The sequence below is a fragment of the Rattus rattus genome, chromosome 12, assembly GCF_011064425.1.
Source record: "Rattus rattus isolate New Zealand chromosome 12, Rrattus_CSIRO_v1, whole genome shotgun sequence".
NCBI classification, from domain to species: Eukaryota; Metazoa; Chordata; class Mammalia; order Rodentia; family Muridae; genus Rattus; species Rattus rattus.
The window spans coordinates 53,927,534-53,945,238 of record NC_046165.1 but is presented as its reverse complement, the minus strand read 5'-3'; the positions used below and the strand labels follow the sequence as shown (position 1 = coordinate 53,945,238).

Sequence of the window (17,705 nt, the reverse complement as noted above, 5' to 3'; positions counted from 1 at the left end):
GTGCTGGGCAATAAATGAACAGTAAATAAGTGAGACAATAAGTAAACAAACAAAATAAGTAAAAGTCAAAGTTGAAAATTTAAATCTTTGGTCTTATTTTTTAATTGATTTTATGTAAATGTATATGTGTATTTTGTATATACGGGTACCCAAGGTGGCCAGAAGAAGGCTTCAGACCCCAGCAACTGGTGAGGATGACCGACACCATCCAGTGTGGGTGGTAGGAACTGAAACTGGGTTCTCTGCAGGAGAATCAGGTGTTCTTCACTGCTGAGCCCTGAAGTTGAAAATCTGAGAGGTTGTCAAGAGACCAAACGCTTCCCACCTGTCCATTTAAGTAAGAAGTGTCACTTCTTACACTTAAGCTGGGGTGGGGGTGGGGAGATGATTTCTGCTGTGTTCTGCAGAAATCTGCCCTCTATCTAAAAATGCCAAGGTTCAAGTAAACTGTCCAGAAAACCTGTACTTTACCACTACTCAAACCATCAGAGCACACATGAATTTCATCCACACCACAATCTCCACTGGGTCTCACTTGTTGAAGCTTAACAGGAAGATAAAGAATAGAGCCATCAAAAGCAGTAACGTTTCCAGTGACAGATTGGTGGTCCTTCAACATGCCAAACCTCATGCTTTTGCACTCCACATTGGGGCTGCAAAATAACAAAGAGGGTTTTAGTTAATTTTGACTCAAACAGCAGTCTTTACCAAAGCTGCTTGTTACTTTAAGAAGCATTTTTTGTACCTGCACTCCACCTAGTGGCCACATGTGTAATTACATAGCTGACTAAAGAGACAACGACTGAAGGATACCTGCTGGAGTACAAACATTAGAAAATCTACTGGGCTTGGAGTGTATTCCTGCAGTTCAGCTACATGAGAGGCTGAGGCAGGGGGATCATCAGTTTAAGATCTCTATAAACAACTGAGAAAAGACTAGAGGTAAGGCAAAAAAAAACCCAAAATAAAACAAAACAAACAAAAATCCGTAATTCTATAGACAGTTTGCTTTACACATGTATGTCCTTCTAGACTTACAGGGGATCAGAACACTGTAAGAACATTGTAAGTATCTACAGCTTTACATGACCATACAATCTTGCATCTCTGCTATAACAACACCAAATCATAGCATAGAATCTCATAAGTATGGACGGCAAAGTTCAATAAAATTTCACAGTAAAACAAGCTGTGAACCAGGTCCAACTTTGGACCGACTGTGGTCTGCCAATCGCTGCTCTGCATCTTTACAGGAACACATTTTTAAAGCGTTTTTTCCCCTTTGTTTAAAAAATCCTTTTCGAAAAAAAAAATAAATATAAATAAATTTAAAAACCCCTTTTCGAGATTTCTTCTTCTGTGTGTGCGCACGTGTCTCTGTGTGTATCTGCAGAGGCTGGAGGAGGGAGCAGAATCCCCAGGCAGGAGCTACAGGGGCTGTGACCCACCTGTGTGCACGCTGAGCTGAACTCTGTTCTCTGCAAGAGCAGCAAGTTTTTGTTGTTTTTTAACCTCTAAACTATTTCTCCAGCCCCTAAACTGCTTTTGTTTTGTTGTTGTTGAGACAAAAGTCTCTGTAGACCACGCTGGCCTTGAACTCAATGAGATTCCCCTGCCTCTGACTTTCAAGTACTGGGATTAAAGGCATGAACCACAATATCGTACCATAAGGTATTTTTAATGAGATTTTAATCATTTTTCATTCATGGCAATTTAAACTTTTTATTATTCACTGCAGCAAATTGGCAGCTTAAAAAATTGTAACAGCTACCTTATACAATGATTGTTCTACTATATACACCAAGACACAATCTTGTTTTCCAACTGTAAAGTGTGAACGAATCCGACTTAAAAAAAAAAGAGCCAAGTATGTTCAAGTATAGGAAGACTTAACAAAATTCAAATGGCATCCCTAAAATTATTCACATAATAACATTTCTCCTCAAAAAAAACTGATATGCAGATTGGGTATACTTGATGCCAAATTCTTACATCCAAAGTGTTGATCCTGGAGTATTTGCATATACATAATGAAATATCCTGCGGATGAGACCTAAGTATAAACATGAAATGCACTCATTTTTTGTATATGCCCAGTCTAAAGGTAATTTTATATATTTAAAAAACATTTTTTAGGTTTATTTTTGTCGTTGTCTTTTGAAAGAGATCTTTATGACGTAGCCCTGGCTGGCTTGGAACTCACTGTGACCAGCTTAGCCTTTGCCTTGTGGATATCAGCATGCCTCGGCTTCCTGGATGATAAGATTAAAGTCCTGTACACTATTCCTGGCTCAGGTTTGTTTTATGTGTATGAATATTTCGCCTAACTGCACATATATGTAGCCTTCTGCAAGAACGGCAAATGCTCTTAGCCACCGAGCCATTGCTCCAGCCCCTTACATAATACTTTTGACAATTCTGCATATGAGAGTTTCATGATATGTAATTTTCTACTTATGGCTTCATGTCCACATTCAAAAATTTTTAGATTCTGGGGCATTTCAGGTTTCAGATTTTCGGATTAGGACACCTGTGCACACTTGGAGCAACATTTTGACATTCCCCTTCATGTTCACATTCCATGAGAAAGCTACAGGCAACTACTGCACCACATCATCGTTTTCCATATCATCAGTGTCTTCTCAATCACATCACCTTCACACCATGGCTTCAAAAGTCCAACTGGGCTCAGGGAGGTGGCTCAGCCAGTAAAGTGCTAGACCTTGCCCTAGTTTTTTTTTTTTTTTTTTTTTTTTTTATAGCTATGACAAAACAGCACAACCAAAATCAAACTGAGGGAGGAGATGGTTTATTCAGCATACAACTCTCAGGTCACATTCTATCACTAAGAAAACTAGGGCAGAAATTAAAAGCCAGGAAATTAGAGACAGACTACTGATTACTGGCTTGTTCAGCCAGCTTACTTTTTTCTTTTATAGTAATTTCTTCTCTCATATATTACATCTGGACAGCAGTTTCTTCTCCCTGCCTCCCTCCATGTCCCCTCCTCCCTCCCCATCCCCTCTTCCATTTCCCTTAAGAAAGGAGCAGGGTTCCCAGAGTTGTCAACTTAATATGACATATCAAGTTGCAATAAGATGAGGCACTTTCCTTCAGATTAAGGCTGGACAAAGCAACAACCCATTGGAATTACAAGGGTCCCAAAAGCAGATAAAAGTGCCAGAACCAGGAGTCCCACAAAACCCAAAGTTCCATAACCATAACACACACATAGAGGGCCTGGGTTAACCCTGCACTCTCTGTTGTTTTACTCCTGAATCCGGGTTTGTTGATTCTTTGAGCTTTTTTGTGTCATCCTTGACCCCTCAGGCTCCTACAATCCTCCCTTACCCTCTTAAGCACAATTCCCTGAATTTCACCTACTGTTTGTCAGCCTGCTTTCTCATACCTTCCAGGACCTACCTACCCAGAAAATGCCACTACCCACAGTGGGCTAGGACCTCCCACGTCAGTCAACCAAGAAATGTCCTCCAGACTTGCCTACAGGCAACCTAATGAGGGCATTTCCTCAGCTGATGTTCTTGTCCTACATAACTTGAGTTTGTGTCAAGGTGACATAAAACTAACCAGGATAACACTGTATCATGAGAGCCTAAGTGACTTTGCTCCTAGCACTCATGGTGGCTTACTTGTAATTCCAGTAACTGGGAGCTATAGACAGGTGGATCCTTGGAACTTGCTGGCTAACCAGCTTCGACTAAGTAGAGCTGCAGGTCCTAGTTAGGGACTGTGTCTTAAGAAACAAGGTTGACGCAGCTAAGGACACTACCCAAAGCTGACCCCTATGCCTGTGTGCATGCTCACACACAAACACCATTTAGATGTTACAAATCTCCAGTCCTACAAACACACGACTTTTTCATGGCCTAATCAATGCAAGAAGGCCCTCCTGCTTCATCAGAATATACCAGTCCATCCATAACAAAAACATTCTTCCCTCTGGCATCCAGCCCTCCTCTTATAGTCCATGCTAAACCTGTTTCCTGAGACTCTACTTGGTTGTCTTCGCTGCCTTCTTCCCTTGCCACCAAATGTGAGCTGTGCTCTGTTTCCTTATCCCTGGTAGGATATTGGGGGTTTTGTTGTTTTTGTTATTGTAGTTGTTGTTTTGGAGAAAGGGTCTCTCTGTATAACAGCCCTGGCTGTCTTGGTATTTGCTTTGTAGACTAAACTGAAGTCACAGAGATCTGCCTACTTCTGCCTCTTAAGTGCTGGGATTAAAGGCTTGTACCACTACTGCCAGGCTCCCTGGTAGGAAATCTTACTGCCTTCTTTACTGTTCTTTCCAGATTTCGAAATGAGTGGTAGGTTCATGGACTGTTCCTCATGGCCTATGTTCTTCCTGGTTTCTTTAATCTTGGGCATTTTCTCTGTAACATCCAGATGGATCCTTTCTTGGGTTGTTACAATTCTTCTGGGTCCTTTCCCCTAGCCATCACTTTCTTTCCTCTTTCCATTCCACTTTTTCTGCTTTAGTAGCTGTCCTCCAAAAGTTCGTATTTCTTAGGAGAGCCATTTTGGAAAACAGTATGGTAGCTCTTGAGAAAACTGAAAACAAATCTGAGGTGATGTCCTAATTGGTAAACTTCTTTCCTCGTAAGCACAAGTATTCGACCCCCAGAACCCATGTAAAAACAGGGCGTGATGTCGACACACCATCTCTCATGCCCTGTCCCTCTCCAGTACAGTGGTTCCTCCTCCTCCTAACAAACTCCCTCCTGCACTTGGGTGGAGACCCCCTTGCTCCACCAGAGTCCACAGTGGAACCCCCGTCAGGCCAGCCACCCACTCTTAGGCCTCCTCCTCTCTCTTAGTTGCTCCCACTCTACCCAATTTCCCCTCTCTGCCCTTCTCATCAAAATATGCCAGCTCCTAACTCAAGTGGACCACCTGTTCCACTACAGGCCATGCTGGCCACCAGAAGTCCAGGTAGGTCATTTTGAGATTCTATCTTACACCTGTCAGAATACCTAAGATCAAAAATACAAGTGACAGCTCATACTGGTGAGCATGTGGACCAAAGGGAACACTCCTCCATTGCTGGTGAGAGTGAAAATTTGCAGTCACTATGGAAATCAATATGGTGGTTCCTCAGAAAATTGGAAATTTACCTCAACCCAGTTATATTCCTCTTGGCATATACCCAAAGGACACTCCATCCTACCATAAGGACACCTGCTCAACTATATTCATAGCAGCTTTATTCATAATAGCCAGAAACTGGAAACAACAGATAACTCTAAACTGAAAAATGAATAAAAAAATATAGTGCATTTACACAGTGAAGTATTACTCAGCCATTAAAATGGAATCATGAAATTTGCAGGCAAATGGGTAAAACAACAACAAAAAAATCAACTTGAGATAACCCAGACCCCAAAAGATAAACACGGTATGTACTCTCTTATAAGTGAATGTTAGCTATTAAGTAAATAATGATAATTGTGCTACAACCCACAGACCCAAAGAGGCTAAGGTAACCAGGAGGGCTCAGGTTGGGGATGCATATGATTCTTCCTGGGAAGGGGAAATTTATTTTGTGGCTGGACTGGGGTGGGTGGGAATGGGAATAGGAGGGATTAGGTAGGGTGGGGATGGATGGAGGCAGAGAACATGAGGAAAGAAGACTGGGATTGGAGGACATTGGGGGAAGGAAATAGTAGAGAGTAGACACTCTGCAATCTTTAAGGTAACCCTACTAAGAAGTCTTAGTTATGGAGGATACAGAGCCTGAACCATCCATCTCTGTAACCAGGAAAGGGTATGAGTGGTGGGACTGGGACCAACCTAGCCACAAAGCTTTCAACCTACACTCTATCCTGCCTGCAAGACGTACTGGGGCAGTTGGTGGCACAGAACTTGTAGGAATGTCCAACCAATGACTAATCTAATTTGAGCCCCACACAAAAGAGGGAGCTCAAGCCTGACACTACTGGATAGGCAGGAACCAGAGGCTGGAGAGCCCAGAGACTTGAGATAGAATCAAACATGACTGGCCAACAAATAACTAAATTAATTAATTAAATGATTTCTAATGATAGTATGCTATCATTAGATCAGTGCATAATCCAGTCATCATCACAAAAGCTGCCTCCAGCAGCTGATGGGAGCAGACACATAGACCCGTAGCCAAACATTAAGCAAAGAGACAGTCTATATTGGAGGTCTTCCTTGGGTCCCTTCCCTGGGAGATCTGGGTACCCTGCAGAAGAAGAGAATGAATTGTGGGAACCAAAGGTACTAGAACACCAGAGAACACAGCCCTCAGAATCAACTAAACAGGACTCCTGGGACTTACAGAGGCTGGAACAACAATAGTAGAGCATGTATGGGTCTGTGTTAGGTCCTCTGCATATCTGTTGTCACTGTCGGCTTGAGGTTTTTGTGGATTCCTAACAGTATGACTGAAAGTGTCTCTGACTCCTTTGCCTGCTCTTGGGACCCTTCTCCTTTACTGGGTTGCTTTGCCCGGCCTTGATGTGAGGGTTTTGTACCCGGTCTTATTGCATTTTATTGTGTCATGTTCAGTTAATGTCCCTGGGAGGCCTGCTCTTTTCTTGGGGAAGGCATAAAGGGCAGTGGGTCTGGGGGAGAGGGAAGGTGATGAGGACTGGAAGGAGTAGAGAGGGGAAACTATGGTTGGAATATATTGTATGAGAGAAGAATAAATTTTTTAAAATTGTATAAATGCTTAAAAAGTATCACAATTTAAAAAACAAGCAAAAACTAGTAAGTTTTTCTGAATCTTATTTTAAAAAGAAGTTCCCCTTTCTACTTTCATGTAAAATTTAAAATTTTTAAAACTTTCTTTTTATTATGCGTTCTGTCCATGTATATCTGTATACCATGTATGTGTCTGGTGCCCATAGAAGCCAGAAAAGAATGTCAGATTCCTTGACTAGAGCTACAGATGGTTGTGAGTCACTTTAGACATGCTGAGAATTGAACCCCGGTCCTCTGCAAGAGCAGCCAGAGCTTGTAACTTTGGAAACACAGCTCTAGCCCCCTACTTTCATGTCTTTATGTATGACCCACTGTGTTTCGATGGAATTGTTTGCATGATGTTGTTTACTGGAATATGGGCAACTTTTCAATGACTACACCAGTGAAGAAAATTATATCCATTTTCTCCAACAACCATCAACTACCACTGTCTTACAGGGCCTCATCAGCCCTTCCTCCTCCACGATTAAGTGTTATCAGGCCAATTTTGTGTTGTTCTGCAAGATGACCACCCTGCAGTGAATTCATGAACACAATGGCCATGTCATGTTTAGAAGTTCTTTATGCAGCACACTTATCTATCCATGAGCTCATACATTCTCTCCATCCCCTCTCCATATTGTCAGATGAGGCTTGGTGGGAGTGATACAATTGTCCTGTTTAGAACTGAGCACTTCATTATTCTTAACACTCTGACCAGTTATCAGAGTATATCAAATATACATATATATGTATATATGTGTGTGTGTGTGTATACATACATACATACATTCATGAGACAAGATCTCACTCTAGCTAGGAATTTACTATGTAGCCAGACTGGCCTTGAATAAACAATAATTCTGCTTTGGCCACTGTACTGGTTAGTTTTGTATGTCACCTTGACACAAGTTAGATTCATCAGAGAAGAAGGAGCCTCAGTTGAGGAAATGTTTTCTTGAAATCATTGAAACCAGCCATAAGGCATTTTCTCAATTAGTGATCAAGGGGGGAGGGCCCAGCTCATAGTCGATGGTGCCATCCCTGGGCTGGTGGTTCTGGGTTCTGTAAGAAAGCAGGCTGAGCAAGCCAGGGGAAGTGAGCCAGTAAGCAACACCCCTGCATGGCCTCTGTATCAACTCCTGTCTCCAGGTTCCAGCCCTGCTGAGTTCCTGTCCTGAGTTCCTCCAATGATGGATTATGAACTGGAAGTGTAAGTCAAATAAACCCTTTCCTCCCCACTTGCTTTTTGGTCATGTGGTTTCATCTCAGCAATAGAAATCCTGACTAACACAACCTCCTAGTTCTGGGATTACAGGATGTGTCTGTACCTCATTTTTGCAGTTGTAAAAAGGAACTCTGTCATTTGCCGAATTGATGAGCCTACAGGACATTATCCAATGTGAAATAAGCCAGTGGTCAAGAACATGTACTTAGGTGATACACACCTTTGATCCCAGCACTCAGGAGGCAGAGGCAAGCAGATCTCCAAGTTCAAGGCCAGCCTGGTCTACAGCTAGGACTACCCTGACTGGAAAAACAAAACAAACAAACAACAAAGAGCAAGTACTGTTCTTGCAGAGGACCTGAGCTCTGTTCCTAGAACCTGTGTCCACAGCTGCCTGTAACTCCAGTTCCAAGTGAGTCTGACATCTCTGACCTCTTTGTACACCTTCATAAGTGTGCATATACCCATACACAGACACATATTCACATAATTTAAAATCCTTTTCAAAAAGATCTTGCTTATAGGTGGAATATAAAAAAAATCATACAGAGTGGGGTAATGGTGGTAAGAGATGAGGGAGATGCCCACAGGCAGCAGTGCTCTGGTGGGAGAGTGAGCATCAGTGAGTACACTAGAGCACACCAATGACTGTAAGTTATGATATGCTGCGAAAGGGGATCTTGTGTTCTCACAAGCACATGATGTTTCCATATGTCAGTGAGTGTCAGTACACACAGGAAACATTATGGTCTCCTCCAAGGTTACAATGACTGTCAGAAAAGTGCAGGTTTTTATCTTTACATTTTCTTCAAACATATTTCAAAACGTTTGTTTGTCATGCTTCCAGCCAATAACCTCTAGACCAAAGCTTTCCTACAATCTTCCAAAAAACCCCATAAACTCCTATGACACTTACACTTCAAAAGTAGGAAAAAGTCTAAAATGTTGGTATAAAATTAAAGTTCTTTTCTTTGATTTCAAACTGAGTTTATTTTTTAACATTTATTTTATTGTTTATTTTTATTTAACATTTATTTATTTTTATTACTTTTAATCATTTGTATGTGTATGTGTCTGTGTTTAGGTATGATGTTAGATCTACCTAGAGCTGGACTTACAGCTGGTTATGAGCTATCCAAGAGGGGAGCTAGGAACCAAACTCAGTCCTCTGCAAGAACAGTACTTGTTGTTAAGCACTGAGTCATCTCTCTATCCTGGACTGTCACTGGAGAGACACTAATGTCGGTATGATAATGTATGTACAGGAGGATCCAGGCTTCTGAGTTATGAATCTTAAACAAGTGGTAGGAGTTTAATAAAAGGAATAAAAATACAAAGATGAGCCAAGAGGTGATGGAAGGGTGCTAGGTGCTGCTCAGCAATGGAGCACTTGCCCAGCATGTGTGGGGCCCTGGGCTCAGGCATCAAACATCCAGAAAGACAGAAATGGCCATGGAAGAGCCATGCAAGCCACAAGCCCTGAGGTTACAGCCCATTACTCCCACATTAAATCCATTTCTAGCTTCATAGCACAAGCCTGAACCTATTAAATCAAAACCTGAATCAGGAAAAGAGCCAAAGCCAACATGAGCACTGTGGACTTCCTCTCAGAACCTTGAGTACAGGCTTATTGCGTGGGGACTCATCAGGAGTAATTCATAGCAGTCCTGAGCTATCTAGACCATCCCTGTCCTCTAGGAAGTGCACAAGGGAGAAAAACAGCTGTACATACCTGAAAGTCACATGATATTGATAAACTGCTTCGTTATGACACTGGATTTTGATGAGGTTCAGTCCTAAAGATTGAGGTGTTCCTTTTGATCCTTGCTTGACCAAAAGCTCTCTGGGGGGAAAAAAGGAAAAGAAAAAAAAGGGGAAGAGAAAAAAACAAAGCGCAAGCCAGGCATGATAATATACAACTTAGTTCCATCTACTCTAGAAGCTATGGCAGAAGAAGATCCCTTGAGCCTAGAAGTTCAAAGCCACCTGGGACTACATTAAAAACAAAACAAAACATATCATATACCCCAATAACAAACGAAGTGGGAAGATTTTTTCCACTTACAAATACACAAACTGGGAGTCAAGATATAAAAACACAGCCACATCTAGTTACACAGCAAAGTCATCTGGGCTGCCCTACAAATGACACCATAATAAACAAGGCCAGCTACTTAAGAACAAAGGATCTGTTCCACAGAGTGAGATGAGGTGTCACTGGTATTCCTTCTAGGTGACTTCTTTATCTTCAACATGACAGAGAACTGTCAATCTCATGTGGAAGGGAAGTGACAAACTGTGAGTCTGATTACTGGGGACACCCAACTGTTTATATTCACTGTTAAACCTACTGTACTTCTTCAGGAATCTATCTCTTCATCTATCTCCTCTCTATCAAAAGGCAAAACACACTCCAGTCCCTATCACCCCAGAACAATGTGGACTCACAGAACAACATCCACATGTCTATCCAGCAGCCCAAGAGCAGGTTGCAGGGAACTCCTCCCTTCCTTGCCATCCCTCCTTCAGAGTAGGTGATCTTAACTCACTTTTCCTTTCGCTCTATAGTCAGGACTGGAGGAGGATCAGAGGAGTGCAGTGAAGTTGGAGACAGAGTTGGAGGCTGGGGCAGCCGAGGGGGATCCCGAGCAGTAAGGCCAAAGGCACTGGGAGGTTTGTCCACTCCTCTGCCTATACTACCAGCTGCTCTTCCCAGTGGTAACAAAGAGACATCAGAACTACCTCTTCCCAGCATTCTGAAATGAGAAAGAGGCAAATCAGGGCTTTTCTAGTCTGCACCACATCTAGACTATCCCCTCGAGTGTATCATTCCCTGTATTTTTTTAAAATTAGATGTGAATTTTATGATTAAGTGGGGTGCAGGACAACACAGAGAAGCCCCCAGTGGTGCATGGCCCACCACTTGCTCAGGGGATCACTAATGGGGTATATGTGACCTCCAGCCATCCATGATGGGCCCTGTCTCAGCAACTATGTCTTTAAATTCATCTGCATTAAACTTAGAGAAGCATGGATCATCTCTGAGGTTTGGATCTTCTGGCACCCAGGGAACTTGAACTTGGCTCTACACAGAGCCTCAAGGAAATGTTCCTTACTCTGCATTTTGATGTAGATGGACATGATGACCTGGCCAGTGTGAACCCTGGCTACAGTCCTGGGGCTTCCCAAGGGTACCATACATACCTGTCTGGAGCTGAGACTGGAGATAGCATTAAGATCAGAGACTTAAAAGCCTCTACAAAATTGTTCCCAAGGTCCCTTGGGACAACCACGTTGGCAACAGGGTACACATACTCCCAAAGAGGTTGCTCTGTGCAGCCACTGCCCACCATTCTTTTCTTGGAGGGGATGCCCAAAGAAGCCCAAGCTCAGCCTTAGGACTGGTACAAGTCACTCTGGGTATGCCCTCTGAGAGCTGCCTTCCTGGGCAGAACAGAGGGGAGGGAATGTGACTCGTATCTTCTATTAGGGGACCCTATAACAAGTCAAGTGAAACTCTGAGGTGTACAGTAGGAACTAATCTCCCTTCCCAATGACTGCCTAGATAAGCAGCTACCAACTATTCCATGGATGCCTATTTAAAAAATACTCATCTGGAGCACACCTGTCCCAGAGCCTCTCTTTGCATCTGACACTTGACGTTTCAGGACAAAGTGACTTTACCCACCTACTCCATCCAACAGAAGCCTCTGCCAGCTTGCTGTCCCCAGCTGCCAGCACCGAAGGATCAGGCAAAGAGGAACGGGATTCTTCTCTGTCCTTGCGGACTACGTTAGCAGACAAGCCTCGACCTAGAACTCCTCTGCCTGCAAGAGTCAAACCTCAGCTGTTACTGTGAGCTGAGCATGTTGTACAATTAGTCTTCTAAAGACCATTTGGACACAGGAACTAAGCAACCACACATTCCTCCATATTTCCAGTTGACATCTACATACCTAAAGGAGGCACTTCTCGTTTTGAAGGGGCCCGCAATGCTGTGTCAAGACCCATGCCACGAAACATGGACACCAAACCCACAGACTCCTAGGGAAAGGTAATTAATTATTAAGGTTATCCTAAGAAACAGATCCTAGATACAATGGTTTTCTAAACGAAAAATCACCGTCCCCAAACCCTACCAATGTTATAAAAATAAGAGCTATCTGCTGGTAAGATAGTTCTGCACTAATAGAAGAAACTCCTAAGGCCTGTTGCCAAACTTGAGAACCTGAGTTTGACCCCTAGAACCCACATGGTGGAAGGAGAGAGCCACTCCTACAAGTTGTCCCCTGACCTCCACATGCATGCTGTAGCATGTGTATATGCACACACACACTCCATGCATGTACATATAAAACAAATGCAAAGGTAGTAAAATTTTTTAAAATGGATAAAATACTTCATACATTTTTTCAGTACTTATTTCCACATCTTATTAGACTTTAGAGTAAACGTAGTTGAGCTAAAGTTGAAGTGGCTAGAGAGATGGTTCTGCAGTTAAGTGTACTGGCTGTTCTTCCAGAAGACCCAGGCTCAATTCCCAATAACCACACGGCAGCAGAGAATCCAATGCCCTCTTTTACCCACTCTGGCCCCAGGCATATGTGTGGTGCACAAAAATTCATGCAGACAAAACACCCAAACACATGAAATAATAAATATACTCTCCCTCTCTGTTCTTCTCCTCTTCTCTCTTTGTGTGCTCACTGTTTCTCCCTTTCTCTCTCCCTCCCCTCCTCCCTTTCCCCATAGCAACTTCCCTATACCAAGGCCTTGGTCCTTGGGGCCAGTGGACTTGCCCACATGAGAGCAACTCCCCAATAAGTCTGCCTTTAATATAATCTGGGGGAAAAAAAACACTTAAAAAGGTCTACGATTTGGCTAGGCTTGGCAGCATAAAATCATGGCACTCAGAAGGCAGAGGCAGGTGGATTTCTGGGAGTTTGAAGCCAGTCTGGTCTGCACAGTAATTTCACAGGACAGCCAAGGCTATTATAGAGAAAGCCTGTCTCAACAACAACAACAAATTAATAATAATAATAAAACAAAAATATATTAATTGATATACAATATAAAACACCAAAAATAGTTGTGGTTTTCCAGGCTTTTAATTTTTATTTATTTGAAACAAGGTCTCACTAAGTAGCTCTGGCTGTCCTGGAACTCACTATGTAGACCAGGCTGGCTCACACTCACAGAATCCACCTGCCTCTGCCTTCTTAGTGCTGGGATTAAAGGTGAGCTCCACCAAACCTAGTAAGTTGTATTTTTAAAACATTTATTTTTATCTTACATGTATGACTTGTTTTGCCTGCATGTATCTATGTGCACTATGTGTGCTGGTGCCGTGGAGGTCAGAAGACGGCATAAGACCCCTGGCACTGAAGCTGCAGACTGTTATAAACCAACAGGTGGGTATGAAAGCAGCAAGTGCTTTTTTTTTTTTTTTTTTTTTTTCCTTTCTTTCTTTTTTTTTTTCGAGCTGGGGACCAAACCCAGGGCCTTACACTTGCTAGGCAAGCGCTCTACCACTGAGCTAAATCCCCAACCCCAAGTGCTTTTAACTGTGAGCTTTATCTTCAGTCTTCGGTTTTTGTTTGTTTAGTTGTTTGGTTGGTTGGTTTTATTATTAAATTTAAATTTATTTAATTTTAAAAATTAAAACTATTTTCTATCTTTGTGCATTACTGTGACTGGGTATATGTACATTGGAAGACAACCTTGAGAGCAGGCCTGCCTTTCACCTTTGGGACCAGTCCCTCGATCCTTGTTAGCCGGCACATACACCAGGTCAGCTCGCCTGCAAGCATCTGGATTCTCCCATCTCCACTTCCCAGGTCCCAGGAGGAGTAATGGGGTTAGACATGGGGTTACAGATGAGGACCACTGTGCCCAGCTTCTACATGGCTGCTGGACGTTCGAACTCAGGTCCCTATGTTTACATAGCAAGTGCATCTCCAACTGAGCCTTCTCCCCAGCCTTTTCCAAGGTTATTTAGCTACCTATGTAGCCAAGGTAAAGGGGAACAGGAACACTGGTTAATCAATTTTTCAGAAAAAAAAAAAAAAAGATCATTTAAGGATATAAGAAGTTTAAGGTTTTGTCTTTTTGACTTTTTAAAGACTGGTCTCAAACTTGCTATTTAATCAAAGATGAATAGTGAGCTTGATCCTCCTGTCTCCACCTCCGCAGTGCTAGGATTACAGATTTGTGCATCCACACCCGTTTTTATGGTGTCGGGAACCAATCCTAGGTTCTGTGAACGCCAGGCAGACGCTCCACTAACTGAGCTGCATCCTTGATCCCATCTTGTGGGGTTTTTTGTTTGTTTTTGTTTTTTTCTCTTAAACACTATTCAATGAACCGTATGACTGCACTGCTGCGGTAGTCCTGAAAGCTTTCTATTATGCCAACTTCAACTGCTAGGCCAATAAAAGGTACATACAGACAATAAGCATTTCATCTGAATAACCATACAACACTGCTCTCTGCTGCTGTCAACACTACAGCATCAAGCAGAGGAGAATCTCAACACTCAGAAGCAGCAGCTTCTGCTTCTGTTTAACCCCTTAACTACACAGTAGGATGGCAAACTGGAGAGACGGAGGGTGGAGGACTGAGACTAAAGCCAACCTTAAAACTGCTCCAAGTCCACCTAGTGTTTACCTTGAGGCACTTTCTCTAGGATTTGAATTGCACAACCACAAGATGCAACTACTTGTCAAGACAAACAAACAAACAAAAAATAAAAACAACAGCCCTCTGAAGTGGCCATACCTTTTGTACTGGCTGGAGTGGTGGGCTGGATTCCTCTGGCTTTCTAAACACAAGGCCTCTGCCTGCAGGTCCTGCCCTACCCCAAGCTGGTTCCAAAGGTCTAGGAGCTTGCGGCCAACAGCCTGGCATCCGAACACATTGAGATGGGTGGACTGGAGTGGGCCCCCTGAACAATGGCCGGACAGGATCCATTGAGAGGCAGTAGAAATGACTGTTGGTTCTGTTCCAATTCGTTACCTGCCAGCATTTTCAAAGGATTAAAAATTCACCATCTACTGTAAATAGAATCTTTTCCAATGAGAGTTGAGAGATGTATTAATTTATGGCTGTAATACTTCATCAGGAGTCAGTTTAAAACTATGTCCATTAAGCAGAATAATAGTCATAGAGTGTACCCTAGGGTCCAAGACCTGTCTCATTACAGGTTCTTAGCCTGACAATAGTCACAGCTTCTTTCATCTTGTACAATGGGGCTTACATGCAATCAAAAAGTGACTGATTGGGGTTGGGATTTAGCTCAGTGGTAGAGCGCTTGCCTAGGAAGCGCAAGGCCCTGGGTTCGGTCCCCAGCTCGGAAAAAAAAGAACCAAAAAAAAAAAAAAAAAGACTGATTACTGCTCAAGTCATATCACCTCCCAGCATGGAGAGGGCAGGTGGACAGGAAGGCCCACCTTCAGTCAAGGAGCTATTGGCAACTGATTGCAGGAGAGGTGGAGTCATTTCTCTTTATCAATATAGCCTCTAGCAAACTGAAAGACTGCACATCCAGGAGGGTATGGGAAGCACATATTTGATTTGATGGGTGTTTAAAAAGAAGACACAAAGTTGAGCAGATAGGGAAGGTTGGGCCTGGAAGGGGCTTGGGGACAGAATGAGGATGATCATAACACATAGGGGTGAAATTCTCTAAGAACGTAAATAAATAAATAAATAAATAAATAAATAAATAAATAAATAAATAAAGTTTCCACTGTTTACCTTTACTTTCTTCCAAAACAGATTCGCAAAGTAGAGGAGATTGGCCAAGTCAGATCAGTGACAAGGCCAGTCTCCTATAACAGATTCATGTCAAAGGTTTCTCTTTTAAAGCAAAAAAATAATAATTCTTGACAGTGGTGGTGCAGGTATTTGATTCCACTCAGAAGGCAGAGCCAGGCAGATCTCTGAGTTCAAGGAAAGCCTGGTCTACAGAGGGTTCTAGGATAGCTAGGGGTACACAGAGAAACCCTGTCTCACAAGAAAAAACAAAGGCTTTTTTCTTTAGAGGCAGGGCAGAGTTTTGCTATGGAGCCTACCTGGCTCGGAACTCTTGACACCCTCCTGCCTCAGGCTCCCAAGTGCTGGGATAACAGGTATGTGCCACACCACACCTGTCTTATTTTTGAATAGCTCAGGCCTTGAACTTGCAATCTTCCTGTGTGCTGGGATTACAGAAATAAGCTCCTGTGTCCCATTAAGCCTCCTGTCTGAGCTAAGAACATTCTAAGCACTTCCCACTAACCAAAGCTCCTTGAGCTTCTCTACCTAAACAACCTCTCAGGAACCCGCCCATCAATTAACCACCCATTGTAGAAAGGAACAATTTTTACATATAGATGGGTTCTGTTGTAGTTAACACCTCCATACCACAAAATTATTCTGCCAACAAGTATGTTTGGGTTTCGTTTCTTTTCTCCTATATGTTTTTCCCCCTCATCTATAACTGCATTCAACTTATTGGATTTAGTTGCTTTTCTGAATCTTTATCCAGTTTTTTGTTGTTGATTTTGGTTCTTGGATATTTTTTTTGTTGTTGTTTATTTTGTTTTGTTTGTTTTAGAACACCAACAGGCCTGAGGTCTCCAGAGAACAAGCTGTTGTTGTTTTGAGTCTATACTATTTGCTGGCTTGCATGGGTTCCACTGAATTCCTTCCCTCCCCTGCTAACTTAGGGATTTGCTCCTGAACGGGCCTCAACTCTAAGATACCTCAGGCCTCTTCAAAATCGCTTAATAATTTACGGATTTCACGTCTCAACTCTGTAAAAGATTTCTTTCATTGCCCTGACCTGCTCCTGATCCCTGAAGAATCTTTTTTCTTTCTTCCTGCTTTCCCTTTTATGCTGGGGAGCAGATTCAAGGCCTTATATATGTTAAGCATGCATTAGACCTTTGGGCTACACTCCAATCCCAGGAATCTCTTCTGAGCTTTTGAAAACCCGCCGGCAGTATTAGCTAGAGAAATCCAGCCTCACATAGAAAGAAGACAGATACTCAACTCAATTGCTAAAAGTGCTCCTCAGTAGCTTGCAGTTTTTGCCACACCACCCTAGCCTTACCCAAGAATCTAGAAGTCAGTTGCCTAACTGGCACGATGTTACAGCACAAACCTCTTGAATCCATTTTACCCTCCTATATTATCCCATTCACAGACTGGATGCCTCCTGCAGAAGGCCTTTTCTTCAAGTGGGTTTTCTCACAGGGTTAAATCTCAAGCACTGGCAGTGAAGGGTCCCAGGCCAGGCCTATCTGCTCCAGTTCTCCATGTGTGTCCTTTGGGCAGGGGCACTAGGCCTCAGGCCTAACCTGAGGCCAAGTCCGTCAAAGCAAATCCCACCCAAGGTCCACGACAGCAAAGTACCTTTCCACCAACTGGATTGTGCCAGCCGAGTCTTGCCTAGATTTCTTTTTAGGTCTTGTGCCACTGAGCCCCGAAGCGAGTGCTCGCTCGCTCTCTCCTCGAGCCACCTCCTTTCCCTCCTATTCCAGGACCCGCATTCCTCCAACACACTCAGCCTGGAATAACGAATTCCAGTCCACCTTGACCCCGCCCAGACCACCTCGTGCCTGTGGGGGAGGGGCGTGGGGTAGGAGCTGACCCAAGAGGGTGGGAGGGCCCTGGCTCAGAGCACCCTGCTCACCACCGGGAGCCTGAACTTTTGAAAAAGTCCGTCAAGCCTGCACCAGAGCGCCCTGAATCTTCCTAGCCGGCCACACCT

General features: G+C 43.2%; 1 protein-coding gene and 1 pseudogene across 2 annotated transcripts in view; both read right to left on the bottom strand.

Moving 5' to 3' along the window:
• Nucleotides 1-17,498, bottom strand: part of Piwil2 (piwi like RNA-mediated gene silencing 2) — a 61,217-nt gene extending 43,719 nt beyond the window's left edge. Inside the window, exons 1-7 of one of the 2 annotated variants that reach the window (XM_032917983.1) lie at nt 17,348-17,498; nt 14,729-14,965; nt 11,908-11,995; nt 11,640-11,778; nt 10,501-10,707; nt 9,684-9,794; nt 536-653 (exon numbers count right to left, since the gene is read on the bottom strand). In XM_032917983.1, the coding sequence (XP_032773874.1) occupies nt 536-653; nt 9,684-9,794; nt 10,501-10,707; nt 11,640-11,778; nt 11,908-11,995; nt 14,729-14,920 (855 nt within the window). In that variant the 5' untranslated portion in view covers nt 14,921-14,965; nt 17,348-17,498. Of the gene's footprint in view, nt 1-535; nt 654-9,683; nt 9,795-10,500; nt 10,708-11,639; nt 11,779-11,907; nt 11,996-14,728; nt 14,966-17,347 lie in introns of those variants that run through there. The other variant, XM_032917984.1, reaches the window with a different exon arrangement.
• On the bottom strand, nt 11,214-11,359 carry LOC116914201 (annotated as a pseudogene).
• Nucleotides 17,499-17,705: the final 207 nt, after the last annotated feature.